Raw genomic sequence first — 21338 nt, forward strand, 5'->3', positions numbered from 1 at the left:
CTTAAACACAAGTGAAGTTGGAAGAAACTTACATACTTTGGATTCATGTGCCAGGTCACCAAGGAGTTATTTTTTCCTTCCCATATTTTGGTTAATCGGTAACCTCACAATTCAGGCATAACTTCAGGCTGTTGCCCTTGTGATAGTATAAATATGCATTTTAGTTGTTTCATGTAATTTCTTTTTCATATGTTTTGGAAGCAGGCATTGATGTAAATTCCTTCCACAATGCAAATAAAGGGTTCTCCCTAGCAGAGATGTTACTTGTAACGTGTTACTGTAATCTGATTACTTTTTTCAGGTAACGAGTAAAGTAAGGGATTACTATTGCAAAAACGGTAATTAGATTACTGTTACTTTCCCGTAGGAACGCTGCGTTACTAAAACCGTGATTTTTTTGCAAGAATGTCTCATGACAGTGACAAGCGAGTGCGACGTTCGTGACAACAGCTGTGTGCAGATCAACAGTGCATCATATATCGAGTGCGGGAGAGAGTATGAGCGTGCAGTGTTTAAAGCGTGGAAGTACTGACCTTATTTGGAGTTTGATTCCATAAAAAGTGACAAAAACATTAGTGTCCGTTGTGCGTGGGAAGAAAACTTCTTTTTACACGGAAAAAAACACCCCTAAACTTCCGAGCAAGCACTGAGTGCGCTATGACGTAATGGGAAATTCACAGAGAAACTCGCGGATTCTTCCACTGACCGCTGCGGCACACCTGCACCAGGGTAAACCTCCGCCTACCCTATTCCTGCTTTACAGGTGAAAATAGAGCAACAGGACCGCTAGTCTTTGATGTCATTTATTTTCTGCTGTGTTTTACTTGCATCTATTTGAAAGAGTGAGTGTAAACACACACACAAAAAAAAATATTTTATGTGCTGGAATGTGCAGAAAATAAGTTTAACAAATTTCTTCCAGTCAGAGAATGTTGCATATAATTAAATTTTTGCTTGATGCATAAAGTTAAAAGGTTAAAACTAATAAAACAAGTTTTAAAAAGAAACTTTTCCATTTGATTACATTTTGTATGATGGATTATGTAGAAAAAGTAGAATTGGGCTGAAAGATCTATCGCTTTATCACCAAGTAACTAAGTAATTAATTACTTTTGAAAATAAGTAATCAGTAAAGTAACGGGATTACTTTTTGGGGGGAGTAATCGGTAATTAGTTACTGACTACTTTTTTCAAGTAACTTGACCAACACTGCTCCCTAGTGTTTAATTATTTTGCATAGTGTATAGTGTGATGTTTTTTTTATTATAGCTGGAACTGTGTATTTAAAATAAATACATATGTTTGTCAGAAGGCACACCATCTGTTTGGTCAGGTTTTGCAAATGAAAAACGTCACATGCCAGAAAATAAGAGAAAAGTACTTCCCAACACTGACACTAGATGTCGCTGTTGCTGTTCTCAAGTTAAAACGTGTAGGAAGTTTTTATATTACATTTTTTAAAAGTTGGCTGAGGTTTCTTCTGCTCATGTTAATCAGTGGACACATCATTTGTTCAATGGAAAGATCATCACATTAGATCCAGACACAACGCATATCAGAATTCTGCCTGTCCTAACGTCTCAGCTCCTCTAAGTGTGTCCTTAGCTGAGAGTTTCCATTACATTCCTAAACTCAGGACTGAATGGCTTTTGTGTCTGAATTATTTCTCAGTTCATATATTTCCATTGATTTAGGTCAAATCTGGCTTTACACTAACACCAAATCGCCTCTTATTATGTCCACAGTTCAATTTCCTTATTTGTTAAAATACATCAAACTCAGTTTCGCTGTTTGTTTTTATTTGACATTAACTGACAGACAGATGTTAATAAGTACAGCATTAAACAGATTGTAACAAACATGTTATCGATTAGTGAATTGCTTCATGATTTTTGATTGAATAGTACCCATACTACATGACATGGACTGGGAATTCAGTTGAGAAATGATTATAACTGAAATGCTTCCATCCACTCTGGACTCTGATTCTTGTTGAGATGGATATCATCGTATAACTTGCAAGGTTGTTATAGTTAACTAAAGCTAAACTAAAAACTAAAATGTGATTAAAAAAAACAAAAACATTTTAGTTAACTAAAATAAAACTAGACCAAACTGAAAACTAACTGAAACAATCTTACGATGCTAGAAAACTAACAAACTAAAATGAACATGTGAAAATATGCACTTAGTGTTTGTTAGTTTGGTACATTTGAATCTGAACTTGCTTTATGAGGCTTTGATGCACATATTTTTTGAGATTTCTACACAACTATTTCAACAGTGTGTGCTTTTATTGTAATACTGTACTGATTTTGCTGATTGTTGCCTCTAACATAAGACCTCCATACAATAATAACTAAAAAATTACCAAAACTAAGACTGAAACTAAAACTAAATATGTTTGGAACAGTAAGAAGTAAACCGTAGTGAGCAAACTTGCTGCAGAAAGTAACTGACTATGGGACACATCTGGGTTCCTTTGGCCTGTACAGAGGTACGGGGTGGAAATGAGACGAAAGCTGCTGAGTGAAAATGTTCAAATATTTTCACTTTCGCTTGGCACGCTCCAGCCCTCCTCCTTCCAGCAGTTCTCTTTTCAGCTGTGCGCTCTGAGCTTTACGCACAAGTATAGAGACACAGTGTCAGAGAGCAGAGTGCCACGCAGAGCATCGCTGTGTGAGCATGTCCCGGGTAGAATTATCGTTATTATAAGATGATCCTGCTGCTCGCTCTGCTTTCTGTTCTCTCTGGAGAACTGGGTCTGTGCCAGAAGGAGGATGAAGGCTTCACCTTTGATGGAGACATCCGCCAATTTGTCGTGACCCCCAACATGCTTTACATCGCCACAGAGGAGAGGCTGTACCAGCTGAGCCACGACTTGACTTTGATCAACAGTCTGACCCAGAGAGGAATCTTAAAGACCGGAAACCAGCAGGATGATGTGCAGTTTTACCGGGTTTCTGACACAGCTGAGTGGAACGCAACTTTCAGCATCAACGTGTTGTTGCCTTTCACAAAGAATGACTCGCTGATCAGCTGCGGTGTGACTGACGATGACTGCGGCCACTGCGAGATTCTGGACCTGAAGAACATCTCCAAGCTTCTGCACAGAGAACACATCCAGGTGGGACCTCTGAAGCGCAGCAGCAGGTCAGTCAGCTTTCTGGTGGATGTGAAGAAGAAAACTCAGGCTGACACTTACATTCTGACCGCGATCCAACAAAACAGAGAAAAGCCCGAAAACAACAAGTGTGGTATTAATCGGCAGACTGTCAATCTTCAGGATGCAGATGACAAACAGGGTGGAGGTATATTTTCTCTAACTGATGGAGCTTCAGGCACACCTGGGATCAAAAGTAAAGGTGATGTGGAGTTTGTTGACGGGTTTCAGATCAATTCAACCATCTATTTGTTCTCCAACGCGCTCTCAGCTCAAACAAACAGAGTCCGTCTCATTTGGCTCGAAGGCGAAAAGAGCAAAGCTGATACGCTCAAGTCTCTGCGGGGCGCGACTCTCAGTGTCTCTGACAGTCAAAGCAGCAGACTTGTGGCCTCCTCGGTCATCCCGGGGGAGCAGCCGGTGCTTTGGAGCGGCGTTTTCAGTGTGGATGGAGGAGATACCGACACCCAGCTAATGGTGTTTGACATCAGCCCTGATTATAGCAGGAACACTGACAGAGATCCAGACTTCTACACCTCTGTGCCATCAGAAGTGACGGTGAGAGCTTTTTAAACTCTGATTTAATGGTTGTACTGTTGATATTGTTCTCACCTGCTGCTCCAGTATCTTCTCTGGTCAGTGATGCAAGTAAAACATTAATATGAGGGGCCGTACAAGCCAAAATTCATTCTTTCACTCTCACACACATACATTCTTCTATCAAAAGATAACATCAATAAACTTGGGTCAGTTTGATAATAACGCAGCAAGATGCTTCAATAAGGCTTTCAGTAGTAGTAGTGTTCATGTCTTCTGGTTTCTCATGTTTTGTTTGCGTCAGCCAAAGATCCTGAAACCAAAGGCAGTCCTCTTCAGGCAAAGCTACATGACCTCAGTGCTGGCAGTGAGGCAGAATGCCTGGATGGTTTTCTATATTTGGACAGAAGATGGGCTGCTCATTAAGGTAAGGAATTAAGGAATTTTTTATATATGAAATTGAATACCATACGGTCTCAAAAGTCATTCTGATAAACAAGGCCTGCATCAGGTGTTGAGGAACCAGGACACACTGATGAGTGTGTTTGCAACTGGAATACAAAGGCAAATGTCGATAACTGCTGAGAATAGCGAGCAGTTGGAATGCTACTAAGCAAGTAATCACAGCAGAAGAGGTTACATGAAGAGGATGTGGGACTTGAGGATTCTTTGGCACACGACATCTATACTAATGACAAAGCAACTTGTTGCTCAGTGTTCCAACATCTGGAAGAAGCAACTGCTATAAAAACTAGAGACTGATGAGGCAGAACACAAATATAGAGGCTAAGTCAGCACAGAGGGAAGTTAGCCAACTACTGGAGATGCAAAAAGATGAGTTGAAGAACAAGATGGCTAATAAGTGCAGCAAGCTGTCCATACCTGAGTGTTCCACGCAAAGACTCACAGCTTTGGCCAGCCACTTGAATAACGTATACCAGAGAGATAGAAGCCAGTCCTGAACCATTAAAGGTGTACTCTCAGAGGCAGGGAAACAGTATGAGAATAGTGAGTGGGGAATTCTTTGTTCTTTATTTAGCTATTTAGTGGAATATATTATAACCTGTTTACTGGAACTCAGCATTTGGTCTCCAAAGAGATGTAAGTGCAAGTGAAGAAGGTCATTACAGTGGATAATCTCTGCATTGTTTCATTGGTTAGTCTTGAACTAACCTGTCTTGAACCTCTCTTTATCAAACTCTAAAATCAAGAGATGCCTTCAAGAATGTAAATACAAAAAATAATTTTGCACTTATTGACAGGAAGGACACGAGACCTCAAACAGTTGGCTTTGACCTGGAAAATATTCTTTGGAAAGATGAAACAAAGATTAACTTGATGATGATGGGGATGTAGAAGCTGTATGGTTTTTCTGAATGCAAGTTGTAACATTTAACATTTGATACATTGTCTCTGCATGATTTTTTGATTAAATATTGCTCAATACTGTATATCCAATTTGCAGATGATTTAAATTCTGCTTACTGTCCCATGAAACAAGGTATAAACAGATTAATCACTCTTCTGATACTTCTGATTTGAGAAAAACAAACCAATAAACAAAGCATTTTATTTTAAATAAATGAAGAAAAAACATTGAGTACAGAAACAATAGTACAGTGTCTCAGAAATAATCACCTTCTTGTTGTCAGCTGTCTGTGGACAGGAAGTATCACGCTGCCTGTCCCACGGTGCTCTACAGGACCAGTGATGACCACAAAGTGTTTTTCAAATTGCATCTGGATCCAGTGGGTCATAAACATGTGTATGTGCCATTTACAAACCAGGTACTTATATTATTTACTGATTGTCTTAACGTCACATGTACCTGTGCTGCATTTTAAAGTGTTTGTTGTTCTAGGTGAAGCGAGTTCCTGTGTCAAAGTGCAGCACGTACACAAATGTGCAGGAGTGTTGGTCTGCACAGGATCCATACTGTGGTTGGTGTGGCTCTAAAAGCAGGTGAGAGAAACAATATCTGCAGCTGACGTCTTCAAACAATTTTGAACTTGGTGATCATTTCTTCTTCTTCTTCTCCCAGCTGCACATTTGAAGATGACTGCACAGATTCAGACTGGCTGTTCATTCCTGATGAGTCCCAACACAAAATGATTTCCCACAAAGTTGAAAAGGACACAAACGGACAGGTACAGCTTACAAACACACTCAGGACTGTGATCATTTCTGGTTTTCATTTATTGTTCAGTTATGTCCTTCCGATTTTAGATCTCACTGAAAATCCACACACACCTGACTTTGGGCCAGAAAGTATCGTCTGACTTCACCTGCCAGTTCTCTGCAATTTCTGGCCACCTTTGTATTGGGAATAACCCTCCACGGTTCCCCCAGTGCACCTGCTACCTGTCTGATCACACACTTCCTCCTGATGGTTTGTCACTTTTGATAAATAATCCCAGGAATGTATTGATTTGAAACATTTGACAAATTGAGTTGAATCTTTTGTTGTTTATTATTATATATTGGTCCAACTCATTTGAAATTCATCATTTAATATATATATATATTTATTTTACAGGCCTGCATGTCACAGTAAAGTTTAGGCTTGGAAAAATACTCCTGTCAGAACAAATGAAATTAACCAACTGCTCTGACATCCATGGACCTCCAACTTCTATCTTGTAAGTCCAGTCAGATTATAAAGATAACAAATAATCATAGACTGAAATAATCATTCCCATGACTTATAAAATAACCATGTCCTAGTCATACAAAATAAATATGATGAAATAAAATAAGTGAATCTTATGAGTAGTTCTATGAGGCACATTCAAAGTCCTCTGATCCTATATGATTGTTTTCTGTTCAGGTGTCAGCAGTGTATCAAGGCTGGTTGTGGTTGGAGCAGAAACAGCTGTTCCTGGGCTAACCAAGGAGAGACTGATGTAATAATGAAACTATCGTATTTTTATGGATTTCTGTAGCAGTTTTTCACATTTCATGTTGTGCATTTGTTGTATGGAACATTTCCAATCCAACAATATTGCGTAAATGTGTAGAAAGTGAGACATAAACTCTGCTTAAAAATTCAGATTTTCTTCAGTGTCATTTGCAGTAGGTCATGAGGCTAGACTAGTTGATGAATAGAGTTTAGATTTCCCTCATTGTAAAAGGATTCACTTCAGTTTCTAAATGGAAATACTCAGGTTAGTTGTTTCCTACCATTTAAACGTTTTGAACAAAGCTAATGTTAGCTACAACATGTCTGAGATCAGCTCTAATAGCATCTGCACAGTGTTGTGATTCAAGGATAAATTCATTCTCTGCTACAGGAAAGTGTTTGCCAAACGTTGGAGTCTGGGAAGAACTTTTCTGTGAGTGTAATGCTCTTTTTTTTATTGTTCTTCTGATACTGATCCAGTAGAGGTTTTAATGGCAGAAGAAGGAAATTATTTTAATCTGATTATTTTTTTGTTTCACCTTCAGATCCCAGAGATCTTCTCCATCACTCCCAATGTGGTGTCGTTGTATGGCACAAACCATGCTGTGTTATTAGGTCATAACCTTGGTGACGTGTCAGGAGTGAGGATCCAGACGCACACTGACTGTGCTCCAAAAGAGTGAGTCACTTTACAGATAACTAAGATGATTCCTGGACTAGAAAGAATTTATTAAAGTGTAGAAACAATTCCAAACAGGGAGACATATTTAAAACTGAATATTCTACAATTTAATTTTGACAATTGAAAAAAAAAACTTTAGCTTTACAGCTTTTAGCTTTGGAAGAGGCTGCAGAAAGTACAGGTACGAGTGATGCACTATTTGCCTCTCAGTGTCGGTGCTCAGAGAGACTGTTTGGTATCAGAGTGGAAAAATGAAACTCCGCCGTGCTTCCTGTGCTTTTGCTTTGAAGAAGTCCATCGCTGTCAGTTGCTGTGTTAAAAGGATTCCTCAGGATATTTTATAATCACAGTAGATGCGTTAAGTTTGGAAAACACATTTCTTCATACAAACAAATCCTTAATTATACTGTGGAAGATTTTACTGATCAGTTTTTGTCTGTGTTCAGATTTTCTGCATAATATGATGATCTTAGTGATGACTTTTCTCGCTCTGTGTGTGTGTTCTGGTCAGGTCTCCTGTTTGGGACAACTCTGGTGTCAGTGTGACGTTCCACATTCCCAGCACAGATATCAAAGGTGTGGTCAATGTATGTGTTCTCCTCCCAGATGGTAGTTGCCACGGCGAAGCTAACATCACATACTTGTCATCACCATCCTGTACAAACGCTACTCCAAGCAGCAGCTGGATAAGGTACACTTAATTTAACTGAAACCACCCAACAAAGCCGAGATGTTATGAAAACAGATAATGTTAATTTCTTTGAATGATTAAGAGGAACTCGTGTTGAACTTGTGTTTTTGGGGAACAGGTCACCTGAAAAAATACCCAAGTTCACTTTAGTTATTAGTACCAAACTCTGAGGCAGAGGAACTGAAACTTTCACAGAAGCTGCAGCACACCTAAAGTGACACAAGCAGTGCACTGCCTGTAACATATTGTCTTCTGAAACTAGAACTTGCTTGTTTATCACAAATATACCACTGTGCTAAAGAAAATGGATCTAAAATCTGCTCTTTTTTCTCAGCATTTTTCACAAACACTAAACCTTCTCGTTCTACAGAGGTCGCACATACTGGTATTGCATAGGAAGTCTTCTTTTTTTATCTTGCATTTTCTTCTTCCATTAAGAAATGATCCACCACGTTGGTTTGGTACTTAAACTCTCCAATAATACTACTGTGATCCATTAATGCTTTGTTTCAGTCCATCAGACACTTTGGTCTGCAGCATCATATCTGATTATCCTCATTATCCTCAGGTTGTTCTTATATATACTCAAATACATATAAGAGTAACCAGTGTCTTAAGTAGCAGTGGTCAACTATTGTTTTGCTGTCAAATTAGAGTCACTGTAATCAAAATTCTTTTGAAAGGTTCTCTGCTGTGACTAAAATTATGCTCTCTGTGTCCTGCAGTGGGAACAGGAAGATCACAGTCAGGGGGTCCCACCTGAAGTTTGTTGAAGGCATTGTACACAGCCATGCCATGCAGGAAGTTGCACTTCCCAAAAACAGCAGCTACCAGGTGGGTCTGTACACACACAGTGTCCAGTACAGTTATTATACATGACATACACCCTCTCACTGCATGCCAAAGCTCTTGAGTAATCTTCTTACAGTATGTCATCTGTACATATGCACAGACTTGCAGCTTGAAGCTTACCCTTAACCCATAACACAACAATAAAAGTACCATCCTCTTTTTGTGCCACCAAAACAGCTCTGAACCCCACACTCTATGCTGTGTTACACTGTTAAAAAAAACATCTTAAAAAAACGGTAATATTCCGGCAGCTGGGGCGCCAAAATACGACCGTAAAATAACATAAAATAACTTTCCCATAAAAATACGGTTATTTTCAGTAATGAAAATAATCTTGCGCTAATTTGACATGGGATTCTGCCTTTTCCAAGTGCTTTTAGACATTAAATTAGGAACATTTTTACGCGATCAAACAATGAAATTACCTATAAACAAGGTCAATGAATGTGGAAATATGAATCATAATACGTAAATGTACAGAAATATACAGTTAACAGTTGGTTTAAATAATAATGGATTGCATGCCCTGGGACAGAGGCGAGGGTGCCATATCGCACCATTGGCCCCTTTGGCCATCACTAATAGGCGGGAGGTGAAGAGTCTTGACCACGGGCACAACGGCTGAGAGTGTCTGAGCCGGGGCGCGAACCGGCAATCTTCTGATCACAAGGCGAGCTGCCAACTCTTGAGCTACAAACGCCCTAAATAGCAAAGATAATAATACTTATGTGATGTAACACAAGCTTATAGGAATCATGTTATATACTTTTCCATAGCATTACATTTGAATTCAACAGTTCAATCTTTCAAATAACGGACAGATATTTGTGAAATCATGATACATTTGTGAATGTATTTTAACAATCTAAATATGCATATGTACAGACAGATACATTTAATAATCAAGAAAATTATGTTGTATTACATTACAGTGATTTAACGTTAATTTACATTCAAAATGAGAAGTCAAAGTCTATTTACGTAACTTTAATGATATTCTAGAAGAACAGAACATTACTGTAAAATGCACAGTAGAATACCTTCATATTAGGGTTTTTTTTCCTACGGTCGCAGCGTTACCCGCGACCTGGTTAGTTCACATTCATTGGCCGATGCTTAGCATCATGTTATTTATATTAATTGCAATTCCTACCTCTACATTTCTTTTTCAAAATATATAATTAGCAACGCGTGTCCGTGCAATGTTTTACACTGTGGCATGCAGAGAAATCTTAACAAAGAAGCTCACAGAGAGAGATTGAGCTTGTTATTTAACCCCAAGCTGGTAGGGGAGCTCCTTATTAAAACATTTGCCGATGCAACAATGTGCCTCAAGGTTCAACAACAGCACAACAGAAGTCACTCATGGTACAGCACTCTCTCTACAAAACAACAACTGTCAGTAACGCTGCACCACAGCGTAAACACAACATTCAAGATAACAGTTTAAAGTAACGTAACCATAAACAATAAAACAAGAACATCTAAACAGCAGCACATGTCCCAAGGCATGATGGGAGACATTTCTGGATGTATTTTTACGATCTAGATATGCATATGTACAACAAAATATATTTAACAAACAAGTAAATTGTGTTTTATTACATTTACAGTGATGTTATGTTATTTTACATTTGACGTGTCAGATCACAGTCTACTTATGTAAATGTAATGATATTCTAGAAAAACAGTACACAACTGTAAAATACACAGTAAAATAATTTGACATTACTATTTTTTGGAACAGTGTAGCATGTACTGTCTAAAAATCAAATGAAAAAAACAAAACAATAAACATATTGTAGTTTTCCTGTAGTGTATCAAGTTGAATTGTTTCAGAAAACAACGATATTACAAAAATGCAGTAATCAGAAAAATCACTTACATTTTATTGGGAGTCAAATTAAAATAAAAAGGCAAGGTTAAAATAAACACCTTGTTGAAGATTGAGGGTAACCGGTAAGATTATTTGGCACAAAACAAGTTATGGAGAGAAGCTGAATCATTAGAAATATAGATGTTGAGGCGCTTCTGATTCTGTGATTGACATTGTTTATCATGTCACCATCATGACCATACCATGCTAGCTATATAAAGAGTCTATGATTTATATAAAAATGTAATTCATTGCAGAGTCTCACCTATGACTCACCTTCAGCTGAAAACAGTCCTGGGATTTCTAGCAGCACTGTGTTTTTGAAAGTAGCTAATCAAACCTTGGCCTGCTCCACAAACATGTCCTACTATCCAGACCCTGAGTTTATCAGCTTCACAGCCACAAGGACAGGAAACAGTGTTCACATCACTATACGGGTAATGCATGTTTAAATCGCACATTCACAAACATGTGACATCAGCTCGTAGAACATCAGTCTTTGCTTGTGTTGTTGTTTTAGAAAAAGGTCGATAAACTGGAAATGACAACAGCAGAGTTATCAGTGTGGGGCGTTCAAGACAGTAAGGAATACTGCTGCGTCATGGAAACAAACAAAACCAGTGATGAGACTCACTCTTTCACTTGTGAGGTTAAAAACCCACCTGACGTTGAATTTCAGCTGTTGTTGGTAAATCTTTCTTTCATACTAACACGAGGCACTGTTTATGGACAGACAAACATACCTATCCAGTCTTTAAGACTGACATCAATAGCCATTTCTGGGTCCAAACTCCACTTCAGGTCCCAAAGTCAAACAAACACTGCGGCATCACTGAGAGTTAAAAACTGTCTAAATTCTTTCATTGTTCAGATTAAGAAGATACAAAGCATTAAAACACTTTAAAAACACAACAGCCTTAATTAACATGGAGAGGTTTGGACCCGGAAGCAGGGTTCATACGTCATCACTTAAAGACTGGATCATTGTGATAAGAGCTCCACGGTGCAGTACTCTGCTAATGGTTTAGGCACTGAAATGATATCTTTCAGATATAATATCAAGTGATTAGGTTCAAAGACAAATAGTGCTATAAATATTCTTATTCACTGAGCTTCACGCGGAGCACAATCAATCAGAATGGATGCATGATGTAACTGCTCTTTGCTTTTAACATAACGTCAACTATCCTTGTACAACATTATTTACAGCCTGTTTGACATTATGATTTTTACTGTATGAATAATATTTTGAAAATCTCTGACCTGCTGCTCTATTGAGACTTTCCTTAATGTTTTCTAGATAAAGTATGGTAGCAGGACCGTAAGCCTCAGTAAGCCTCGGCCTTCATCACACCTTCTATTGCTGCTTTTGCTGTTGATACCCTGTGTTATTGCTGGTAAGTGATTTTGATACATCAGCTTTTTATTTTATGACTAGGATTTTTTTTTCTTAGTTTCAGTGTCACTGTTCGCATTGCATTGTAACAGAAATACTTTGCAGAGCCGACACTAATGCTAGCGTTATAGTTCGTTTAGCTGTTAGCTATAGATTCCTTTTAGGGAATCAGGCTCCAAAGGAACAATGGCCTTTCAATGGTTTATTTTGTCATAGTCAGTTAAGTGTGTCTGATACATGGTTAGTTGTCCTTAACTGCTTGTTAAAAGTCCTAAACAAAAGAGCTATACAAATGATAATTAACCTCCTTGGCACAAGCTATCAGTCCTTTCAAACTGGGCTGTCTAACATGCTATATAGATGTTTTTAAAGCTACATTCACGTGTCACAAGTTTCCAAAGTGGTTAGTGAGACAAATTTTATTTGGTTTTATGCCATTTGAAGCCCCACTTGTGTCTACTCTCAGAATGAAACCAAGGACCTTTTGTTTATTAGGCAAGTGTGTAAACCCCTAGACCTACACTATAGAGCCACATGAAAACCTTTTCTACTCCACAACTCTCTAGTTTTCTGCTTGATTTAAATCAGTTACCGTTTGTCTTTCAGTGCTGGTGTTTATGTATCTGTGGAGGAAGAGACGTGCCACAGAAATAACGTTTAAAGTTTCTTTCCTGTCTCTGCTGGCTGACTGACAGTCTTCACGGAGTTGCTGTACTAAAAGTTGATTTTTCCAGTTGTTATATATTTTTTGTATTTTCATATATTTTTCATGAGTCATATAAACATAAAACTAATTAAGGCTTTTCTTGAAATGTTGAATTATTTTGTTCAAGCACTATCCTATTAAAGATTTTTCTGATATCTGCTTTTGTGATAGTTCTCTGACTGAACCAATTGTTGGAATTGTATATTTCAGACAAAATTACATGTCTTAGACTTTTACATTGTATGTTAAACCTTTTGCATGTTTAGAACAATAAGAGTTATTGTAATAGATAGTATGTTACTTCTCTTTCTCTTAAGTGAAAGTCACATATGTACTTTTTGGCTCTAAAGCCATATAAAGCCTTACTACATGCTATCTGTCTATTTGGAGATAGATGGAGTACTGGATTAGGCTCCCTTTTGGCCTCAGAACTGCTTTAATTCTTCATGATACAGATTCAACAAGATGCTGGAAACATTTCTCTCAGATTTTGCTCCATGATATCATTGCAAGGTTACTGCAGTGGAGAAGGGTTGGACATGGTCAGCATGAATACTGTGTTTAAAGGTTTTTAAACAATGCCCAGGTTTAAAGTTTGCCAAAGAAATATTCCCAACACCATTACACTGTCTCCACCATCCCAAACCACTGATACAAGGCAGGATGGATGGATGCTTTCATGTTATTTACACTAAATTCAGAATCTGAAACATGGAGTATTTTGACACAAGGACACACACATATACACCAAACACACAGAGAGGGACACACAGGACAAAGACACAAGGGGAACCCAAATGTGCAAGAAAGTAACATGGAATAAACTCGGGACTAACTAAATGAAGCATAAAAAATAAACCATAATCCACGGGGCGATCGTGGCTCATGAGTTGTCAGTTCGTTTTGTAATCTGAAGGTTGCCGGTTCCAGCCCCGGCTCCGATAGTCTCGGTTGTTGTGTCCTTGGGCACGACACTTCACCCGTTGCCTAGTGGTGGTGGTCAGCGCGCCCTGTCAGGACAGCTGTGGCTACAATGTAGCTTGCCATCACCAGTGTGTGAATGTGTGTGGGAATGGGTGGATGACTGAATGCAGTGTAAAGCGCTTTAGGGTCCGCTAAGTAAAGCGCTACACAAATACAGGCCATTTACCAGTTGGGGTGAGTTGGGAAAAAAACAACTCTTAAGGTACAGCATTACAGCTTGTTGATGGAAATGGGTGAAAGTGAGATCAGATGCAATTGATTGGTGCGTGTTACATTTGGTTTCTTTGGAGTTCTTAAAGGAGGTTGGGATGTATATTCAACTTTTTTACAACTGGGCGGCAGAGGGACAAGACCACGTTGTGTAATTACAGCTGGTAGGGCTGGAGTAGGTTGGTTTGCCTTTCTGGGGCACGAATCATGCGAAAAGGCCTGGCAGTTTCGTAGATTCTGACACTGGCGAGGCGGGCCTCAAATTTTGCATTTTTGGCCTAATAGATGGCAAAGGAGTCTGTTGTGACTGTTGTCGTCCAACCATCTTTGAAATGGGCTGGATTTACTCATCTTGCTCAGATGTGATTTCCCTGCCTACATAGATATTAGGGGTGCAACAATACTCGTATCGATATTGAACCGTTCGATACAGTGCTTTCGGTTCGGTACGCATACTGTACGTTTATGATACCATAAAACAATAAGACAAGGTACGACCTCTCCCATGCTCCCAGAGTGCTCTGGAATGCACACAAAGTTTGCAGACTATTAAGGATCAAACCTCTACCAATCTACAACTAATTATAAAACTCTAAGCCTATAGAAGTAGATATTTCTAAGCATAAATGACAATCAACAATACAAAACCTAACAGGAAGAAGCAAGAAGAAAGAGTTAAGTAAAGTTTGACTTATCTGACTGTTTTGTTTCGCTTAATGCATTTTATAATCCGGTGTGCCTTATGGTCCAAAAAATACGGTGTGTTAAATCTGATTGAACTAATCCCTTGTCTTCTGCACAGGATGGTGAAGCTAATTCTGTGCATGTCCAGGTTAAGGATAATGGCAACAGCACATACGCCTGCACCTACACCCCACGTAAGCCTGTGAAGCACACTGTGATGGTCTCCTGGGGAGACGTTCACATCCCCGAGAGTCCGTTCAGGGTGAGTATGCACTCACACACGCTCTCACTTTCACTCTGGCATGCAGGGATTGTCTTTTCTTCTCACTGAGAAGTCTCTTGAGTTTTGGTGTTTGTGCCCACAGATGAATATCGGAGCTGAATATCGGAGCGGGCTGTCATCCAAACAAGGTGAAGGTCTCTGACCCTGGAGTGGCAAAGACGGGCCTCAAAGCCTTCGAGACAACATACTTCACTGTTGACTGCTCAGAGTCTGGTCAAGGTAAAGCTCCATAAAACTGTGTGTGTAAGAGTAAAGATCGCAAACATATGATCATGTCAAAGAAATATTCCAAACATGTTTATAAACAGATATTACAGGGAACCGTATTTAACCCACCTGCTGTTTGAGGCTAAAAATGACTGAAGAGCATTACCTGCAAAGGTAACATGCTAACACAGCCTTTGTCCTCTGCCATCAGGACAAAGGCTGTTTGCGTTTAGACTATAACAATGACACCCTTCAGGGTCAAAGTGGATCCTTCTCAAGGCAGAGGGACCAAGACTCAGCCGCAGTGGTAAGAATACCTGTACTGCCTCACAAAGTCAGAGAGTACTAACAAAAACAAGTCTGTTGAGTTTGTTTAGTTTGTTGGTCTATAATACGGTCGGAATGTTTTCCGTCATACTACATGGAACAACGCTTCATAACACTTTTATGAAAATGTTTGATGAAATTGACAAGATCAAAATTAAAATCACAATCGCACGGATTTAAAAAGAAGAATAAACATGAATAAACAGGGTTATAGTTGGTATGGTTCAAGGTTCAAGGTTCTTTATTTGTCACATGCATAGTTATACAAGTATAACACACAGTGAAACGTAGCCTGACACGCTCCTCGACATGTGCAAAAAAGAAAAAATAAAAAAAATAAAAATTGGGGGGGGGGGGGGGTGTAGAGGAAAAACATTGTATATATATAAATATAAATATAAATATATATATATATATATATATATATATATATATATATATATATATATATATATATATATATATAAATATAAATATATATATATATATATATATATATATATATATATATATATATATATATATATATATATATATGTGTGTGTGTGTGTGTGTAGTATATACATTGGGTGAATGTGCAGTAGTAGCAGCAAGCAGGTGAATTCTGTACATTAATATGAATAGACATCTGACTATTTTACAGGATACACAATATAAACATATTTAAAATTAAAGGAATTGAAATGTACATTGTGCCTTGGTTTAGTGTCTGGAAGAGTCCTGACTCAGTCAATTATAGATGATGTGAGAGGGCGGGTGTGTGTGTTTAGGTCACGGATGGCTTGGGGATAGAAGCTCCTCTTGAGTCTCTCTGTCCTTGCCCGGAAGATGCGGAGCCTTCGACCAGATTGCAGAAGTTGGAACAGTTTGTTGCCAGGATGGGACGGGTCCTTCAGTATCTGCGCTGCTCTAGTCCGGCATCTCCTGGTGTAGGTGTCCTGAAGCGGGGGGAGAGCAATCCTGCAGCAGCGTTCTGCTGTACGGATCACTCTCTGGAGAGCTTTTTGGTCCTTCACACAGCTGTATGCTAATGTAAACAGGTCCTTTTGAGCTGTCATTTGAACTGTGTACCAGTCAAAGCAGTAGTAGCAGCAGGCTGTGAAAGACTTTGAAATCATCAACAACCACAACAACACACACACTGTTAAATATACACCTGTGCAACAGGCGAGAAAAGTAATGCTCACACATGCGGGCGTGGATTGTAGTTACTTTGTAGTTACTTTGTATTATGTGGGTTGTTATAAGACAAAGAAGTGTTCTTCTGGCTGTTATACATCATATTAAATGGGAGGATGTGGATCGCTTCCCTTTCCCATGACAGGGTCCCCTGGGAGTTGCGTGACCTACGGTGGAGATCACATTCCCAAGAGCCCTTTCAGTGTTGTCGTGGCAGCCACACTGGACCTTAGCAAGGTCAAGGTGACAGGCCTGTGAGACAGTTTGTACCTCTGTCATTGTTCTTGTACATCCACACCTTCTGACACCAAACCTCAGCCTATATAAAGCCTAGTTATAACCTATGAAACTATTATTTGCTTTTAAATGTTTGCCTAAGCATGAATGTTTTTACGATGACTTTTTTTACCCCTTGTACAGTTGCCAGTATATTGATGTTTTAATTTAATTCTTTTAAATGAATCTAAGCTTTTCAAGCAGATCAGAGGTGTCAGTGTATTTTTCTTTGGTGTTCTCATCAAAGTGCTCATATACAGGTAAACATGTTCAATTCACGGAGCATCATTGGTTTTGATCTCAATATTGCCTCTTCATCATGGCTTGTGGGTCAGGAGAAAGCAAACAGGCCATGAGGGACTATCAGAAAGTTCAGATCCAGCTGGAGAACCTGGAGACGAGTGTTTGAGACCGCTGTAAGAAGGAGTTCACAGGTAACTTCCTCTTTTTCTTCTGAACCGAGCTTTCGCTGTTGTGGCCCCCAGATTATGGAATAAGCTGTCCATCCATATTAGGCTGGCCCCAAGACTTGAAATGTTCAAATCACTTTTAAAAACACCTTTTTTTCCAAAGGCTTTTTAGGAGAAGCACCAGAGTCAGCTTGTAGTCAGTTTTAGTCAGTAGATGGTCACTCTTAATCTTTTTTTGTTAATTTTATTCATTGTATATTTTAATGTCTATTTTACTCATGTTTTATTATTTGATATATACTGATTTATTTTTTATCTTCTTTTTTCATTTATGTATTTATTTTATTGTTATTTAGATATTTTTCTTTGTCTGCTTAATGTATGGTTTTTAACTGTTATCTCTGTTTTTTATTATTGGAAAGCACTTTGGTCAACTATGTTGTTTTTAAAGTGCTCTATAAATAAAGTTGGATTGGACTTTTACATCTTGTGAAAGTAAGACGAAACCTTAATTCCTCTTTTTAGACTGGATGACAGAGATGATGGACATGTTCAATGCTTTGCTGGGCTCTGGGATTGCTTTCCTGGATTACCAAACATATGCTGAGCGCATTTTCTTCCCGGGGCACCAGGAGTCCCAACTGGGACAAGCTCTGGATGTTTCAGAAAGTTGTAGGCAGACGGTTGAGCAAGGGCTGATTTCTTTGTCCAATTTGCTGAACAGTAAACCTTTTCTCACCAAGGTAAGCCTCCACAGCTACCTTTGATTAAATCTTTATTTATGTATTTGTTTTATTTATGCCGCCTGCATTTGCTGAGCAAGTCCCTACGCAGTCCACCGACATCAGAGTGTCTGACTTCATACATATCATACGTGTTGATTGACTGTTGGTTCTATTTTGTTGCTACTACTCTCCAATGTCAGCTTTACTGGTCTTGACATAAACGAGGAGGATTTTTCATACACAGATTAAGTAACTTCATATTCTCACCATTACAAAAATGCAGTAATCACTTACATTTTATTGGGAGTCAAATTAAAATAAAAAAGCAAGATTAAAATAAACACCTTGTTGAAGATTGAGGGTAACCGGTAAGATTATTTGGCACAAAACAAGTTGTGGAGAGAAGCTGAATCATTAGAAATATAGATGTTGAGGCGCTTCTGATTCTGTGATTGACATTAGGTTTATCATGTCACCATCATGACCATACCATGCTAGCTATATAAAGAGTCTATGATTTATATAAAAATGTAATTCATTGCAGAGTCTCACCTATGACTCACCTTCAGCTGAAAACAGTCCTGGGATTTCTAGCAGCACTGTGTTTTTGAAAGTAGCTAATCAAACCTTGGCCTGCTCCACAAACATGTCCTACTATCCAGACCCTGAGTTTATCAGCTTCACAGCCACAAGGACAAGAAACAGTGTTCACATCACTATACGGGTAATGCATGTTTTAAATCGCACATTCACAAACATGTGACATCAGCTCGTAGAACATCAGTCTTTGCTTGTGTTGTTGTTATAGAAAAAGGCAGATAAACTGGAAATGACAACAGCAGAGTTATCAGTGTGGGGCGTTCAAGACAGTAAGGAATACCGCTGCGCCATGGAAACAAACAAAACCAGTGATGAGACTCACTCTTTCACTTGTGAGGTTAAAAACCCACCCGACGTTGAATTTCAGCTGTTGTTGGTAAATCTTTCTTTCATACTAACACGAGGCACTGTTTATGGACAGACAAACATACCTATCCAGTCTTTAAGTCTGACATCAATAGCCATTTCTGGGTCCAAACTCCACTTCAGGTCCCAAAGTCAAACAAACACTGCGGCATCACTGAGAGTTAAAAACTGTCTAAATTCTTTCATTGTTCAGATTAAGAAGATACAAAGCATTAAAACACTTTAAAAACACAACAGCCTTAATTAACATGGAGAGGTTTGGACCAGGAAGCAGGGTTCATACGTCATCAATTAAAGACTGGATCATTGTGATAAGAGCTCCACAACATTATTTACAGCCTGTTTCACATCATGATATTTACTGTATGAATAATATTTTGAAAATCTCTGACCTGCTGCTCTATTGAGACTTTCCTTAATGTTTTCTAGATAAAGTATGGTAGCAGGACCGTAAGCCTCAGTAAGCCTTCATCACACCTTCTATTGCTGCTTTTGCTGTTGATACCCTGTGTTATTGCTGGTACGTGATTTTGATACATCAGCTTTTTATTTTATGACTAGGATTTTTTTTCTTAGTTTCAGTGTCACTGAAAACATTGTATTGCATTGTACCAGAAATACTTTGTAGAGCCGACACTAATGCTAGAGTTATAGTTCGTTTAGCTGTTAGCTATAGATTCCTTTTAGGGAATCAGGCTCCAGAGGAACAATGGCCTTTCAATGGTTTATTTTGCATAGCCAGTTAAGTGTGTCCGATACATGGTTAATTGTCCTTAACTGCTTGTTAAAAGTCCTAAACAAAAGAGCTATACAAATGATAATTAACCTCCTTGGCACAAGCTATCAGTCCTTTCAAACTGGGCTGTCTAACATGTTACATAGATGTTTTTAAAGCTACATTCACGTGTCACAAGTTTCCAAAGTGGTTAGTGAGACAGATTTTATTAGTTTTTATGCCATTTGAAGCCCCATTTGTGTCTACTCTCAGAATGAAACCAAGGACCTTTTGTTTATTAGGCAAGTGTGTAAACCCCTACACCTACACTATAGAGCCACAGACAACTCTCTAGTCTTCTGCTTGGTTTAAATCAGTTACCGTTTGTAAATCAGTTACTGTTAATCACAGTTAATGTGACAAAACTATTCAGGAAAAAACATGCATACATAATGTTTATCATGACTCTGGTCTTACGTAGCCTATCAACACAATGTTCATGTGGTCATGTGATTGGCTTGATATAAGGTGCGGTAGGCTGAAGACAGCTTCAACCATCTGTTTGTTGAAAAATAGTAAAGCGACCGCACCACATTTTCTAGTTAACAGCATTGTAACGATAGAAATAGTAATTAGTTAGATTACTTGTTACTGGAAAAAGTAACGTTAGTAACACCGTTATTGAGGCGATCGTGGCTCAAGAGTTGGGAGTTCGCCTTGTAATCGGAAGGTTGCCAGTTTGAGCCCCGGCTTGGACAATCTCGGTCGTTGTGTCCTTGGGCAAGACACTTCACCCATTGCCTACTGGTCAGAGGGCCCGGTGGCGCCAGTGTCCGGCAGCCTCGCCTCTGTCAGTGCGTCCCAGGGTGGCTGTGGCTACAATGCAGCTGCCATCACCAGTGTGTGAATGGGTGGATGACTGGATGTGTAAAGGGGTTTGGGGTCCTTAGGGACTAGTAAAGTGCTATATAAATACAGGCTCTTTACCATTTACCACTGCTAACTAGGCGGCTCATTCTCTTTCTGTGAAGATATACAGTAACACATCTCGAGTTCACCTTAAATATGTATAAACCAAATTCTAATGGATTGTTAACACAATCCCAATCCTACACGCCTACGTAGTTTTATCAGAATTAATTCAAAACCATGTTTACAGACAGAATAACACAGATGCATGTAAACATGTCCCAAAACATAACTGCCCCTAAATACAGTATTTACAGATTCAGATGAAACCTGAAAGGCATTTCACGCTGGGAGTGAAATTTTGTGCTAACCTTTGTTTTTGTCCCTTTAACTTCCTGTGTTTATGCTGACCATGTTTAAAGTACAAATCAGCTTTGGTTTCTTAGGTGATGCAGTGGGAAACAACATTATTTAACAAATCAAATAGGGACTATTATTAAAAATGAAAAATGGATTAAATGTACTGTATGCAGAGAGTGGAACCAATGAGGCTGATTAAGATGGTTACAAGCTTTCTCTGGGGCTACTATGAACATTTATAATAGTTACTTTTGCTGTTTACTGTAGTTAATTTAATTCAAATAGATGGTAAATAAATGTG

At 38.8% G+C, this 21338-nt stretch overlaps 1 protein-coding gene across 1 annotated transcript; it reads left to right on the forward strand.

Moving 5' to 3' along the window:
• Window positions 1–55: 55 nt before the first annotated feature.
• Window positions 56–12923, forward strand: LOC308400258 (plexin-C1-like). The gene is made up of 16 exons (XM_080887843.1): window positions 56–3721; window positions 4005–4127; window positions 5353–5487; window positions 5562–5662; window positions 5742–5847; window positions 5927–6089; window positions 6237–6339; window positions 6528–6603; window positions 6991–7032; window positions 7145–7278; window positions 7793–7972; window positions 8698–8806; window positions 10958–11137; window positions 11221–11388; window positions 12001–12097; window positions 12703–12923. The coding sequence occupies exons 1-16, from the start codon at window positions 2717–2719 to the stop codon at window positions 12786–12788; spliced, it is 2808 nt and encodes a 935-aa protein (XP_080743969.1). The 5' UTR covers window positions 56–2716; the 3' UTR covers window positions 12789–12923.
• Window positions 12924–21338: the final 8415 nt, after the last annotated feature.

The sequence above is a fragment of the Rhamphochromis sp. 'chilingali' genome, assembly GCF_963969265.1.
Source record: "Rhamphochromis sp. 'chilingali' genome assembly, chromosome: 7".
NCBI lineage: Eukaryota > Metazoa > Chordata > Actinopteri > Cichliformes > Cichlidae > Rhamphochromis > Rhamphochromis sp. 'chilingali'.

Bases quoted from the DNA above. Each gene is read 5' to 3' on its own strand.
- LOC308400258 (XM_080887843.1), top strand. From the start codon at position 2,717: ATGATCCTGCTGCTCGCTCTGCTTTCTGTTCTCTCTGGAGAACTGGGT. The intron at 5,663-5,741 runs GTGAGAGAAACA...TTCTTCTCCCAG, and splicing joins TGGTGTGGCTCTAAAAGCAG to CTGCACATTTGAAGATGACT. The intron at 8,807-10,957 runs GTGGGTCTGTAC...AATTCATTGCAG, and splicing joins CCAAAAACAGCAGCTACCAG to AGTCTCACCTATGACTCACC.